This window comes from Colobus angolensis, unplaced genomic scaffold (assembly GCF_000951035.1).
Source record: "Colobus angolensis palliatus isolate OR3802 unplaced genomic scaffold, Cang.pa_1.0 Scaffold49, whole genome shotgun sequence".
Classification (NCBI taxonomy): domain Eukaryota; kingdom Metazoa; phylum Chordata; class Mammalia; order Primates; family Cercopithecidae; genus Colobus; species Colobus angolensis.
Window position 1 is genome coordinate 8,739,965 of NW_012118376.1, and position 2,273 is coordinate 8,742,237.

Here is a 2,273-nt window from a genome sequence, read left to right on the forward strand (position 1 = left end):
GGGTCAAACAGGCTGGTGTTGAACCCCTGACCTCAGGTGATCTGCCTGCCTTGGCCTCCAAAAGTGCTGGGATTACAGGCATGAGCCACCATGCCCAGCTTTTTTCTTTTTTAAGAGATGGTGTCTCACTATGTTGCCCAGGCTAGTCTTCAACTCCTGGCCTCAAGTGATCCTCCCACCTTAGCCTCCCAAAGTGCTGAATGAGCCTCTTATTTTCAGTAGTATGCTAGGACTGGATTGTACTGGCTCAAGAGGATATATTGTTAAATATGTATTCAAGGATTTTGAGAACTGGTTGTTAATTGGTAGCTAAAAATTGGCCATAGTGGGAGTATTCAAACCATGGAAATCTGTGAATACTACCAGTCAGGGTTTTTTTTCTTTTCCTTCTGGAAAACTGATTTAGTAGTACAATCATTACCCTTATTTATACATACTTGGGTTTAGTGAAATTATTTGGTTTCTGGAGATTCAGATCTATTTAACAATGAGTCATTTCAATCATAACCATGACATTCTTCATCTCATCGTCCATATTAGAAGTACTCTTGTCCAAGCCAATAGGATTATTTTTTAAGGTAGCAACAATCTATTCAAACATGAGCTTACCACTTATAACAGATATAAATTAATCCAAACTGATATACCTTTCTCCATTATATTCTTCTAGGGGAATTTCTTGAAAAGCATCCAAAGGAAACAAATGATGGTAAGACCGTGCCAAGTGGGGAGCAGACACCAAAGTAAGACCTAACACATTAAGCAGAGAGACATGTTGAGCAGTCCAAACCTCATGAAGACAACAGCTGAAAAGACAAAAGATGTAACTTTGGCAGAATATTTTCAGTTTCTTTTAGGATGGCAGTTATTCATTTTACCTGTGGCTATAACAGAAGATTGTAGGATGGAATCTTAGTTCTATCACTAAGTATGTAACCAACCTGTCTTGGTCTATTTGCTTACTTATAAATGAAATAAAATTAGATAATTCTATTAGTTTAATTCTTCATTCTTGTATATATTTACTTTATAAAGGTAAGAGATGGAAAAATGTCTACTAGATCTACTGCACTGCCTTTAAAGAATATACTTTTTTCAGAAAGAGGATCAGAAAACTAGAATGCTACATTTATATCTGGAAGTGAAGTACTAGGCACTCAATTTAAAAAGTAATCTATTTTTCTTTGCACAGATTAATTCCAGAAACATAGGAATAACTTAACATTTACATTAATTTTAGCAGCAATACAGGTAAGAAGTCATTCAACCTTTACTGAATAATGAATAGTTGGTTTCTTACCACAGATTTTACATTCAACAGGTAGCTCACAGTACTTTGCCCGACACTGTGGGCAGAAATAGCCTCCTAATGTAAGCCCCGGCTCAGTATTGCCATCCAAATGCCTGTAGAGGGAAAAAAAAGGTAATATATAAGAATCTGAAAAGTTAGAGCAGGAAAGCACATTATCTTGACCTTAAAATCTTGACACTATTTAAAAATCTATTTAAAAGCCTGTATTTTTGGCCGGGTGCAGTGGCTCACACCTGTAATCCCAGCACTTTGGGAGGCCAAGGCGGGTGGATCACCTGAGGTCAGGAGTTCAAGACCAGCCTGGCCAACATGGTGAAGCCTCGTCTCTACTAAAAAATACAAAAATTAGCTGGGCATCTGTAATCCCAGCTACTTGGGAGGCTGAAGCAGAATTGCTTGAACCCAGGAAGCAGAGGTTGCAGTGAGCTGAGATAGAACCACTGCACTCCAGCCTGGGTGACAAGAGTGAAACTCTATTTCAAAAAAAAAAAAAAAAAAATTAGTCTATATTTTTAAAAAATTTATAACTTTTTGTAGAGATGGGGGTCTCACTATGTTGCTGGTCTTGAACTCCTAGCCTCAAATGATCCACCTACCTCAGTTTCCCAAAGTGCTGGGATTATAGGTGTGAGCCACTGTGCCTGGGCTGAAAGTCTATTTTTAAATCTGTATGTCTTATAGCTCAATTATGCTACTTCATTTTTTGCCCTCTCTTCAGTTTTTTTTTTTTTTGAGACAGAGTCTCACTCTATTGCCCAAGCTGGAGTACAGTGGCGCAATCTCAACTCACCGCCTCCGCCGCCCAGGTTCAAGCAATTCTCGTGCTTGGCTTCCTGAGCAGCTGGGATTACAGGCACGTGCTACCACGCCCAGCTAATTTTTGTATTTTTAGTAGAGATGGGGTTTCATCATGTTGGCCAGGCTGGTGTTGAACCCCTGACCTCAGGTGATCTGCCTGCCT

At 39.3% G+C, this 2,273-nt stretch overlaps 1 protein-coding gene across 5 annotated transcripts in view; it reads right to left on the reverse strand.

Annotated features, from left to right (window-relative positions):
* The window catches only part of LOC105524160 (general transcription factor IIH subunit 2), a 33,556-nt gene that overhangs the window by 6,388 nt on the left and 24,895 nt on the right, over positions 1–2,273 (reverse strand). For all 5 annotated transcript variants that reach the window (XM_011959313.1, XM_011959315.1, XM_011959314.1 and 2 more), the window contains 2 exons: positions 1,301–1,404; positions 648–750 (listed from right to left, as the gene is read on the reverse strand). In XM_011959313.1, the coding sequence (XP_011814703.1) occupies positions 648–750; positions 1,301–1,404 (207 nt within the window). The remainder of the gene's footprint in view (positions 1–647; positions 751–1,300; positions 1,405–2,273) is intronic.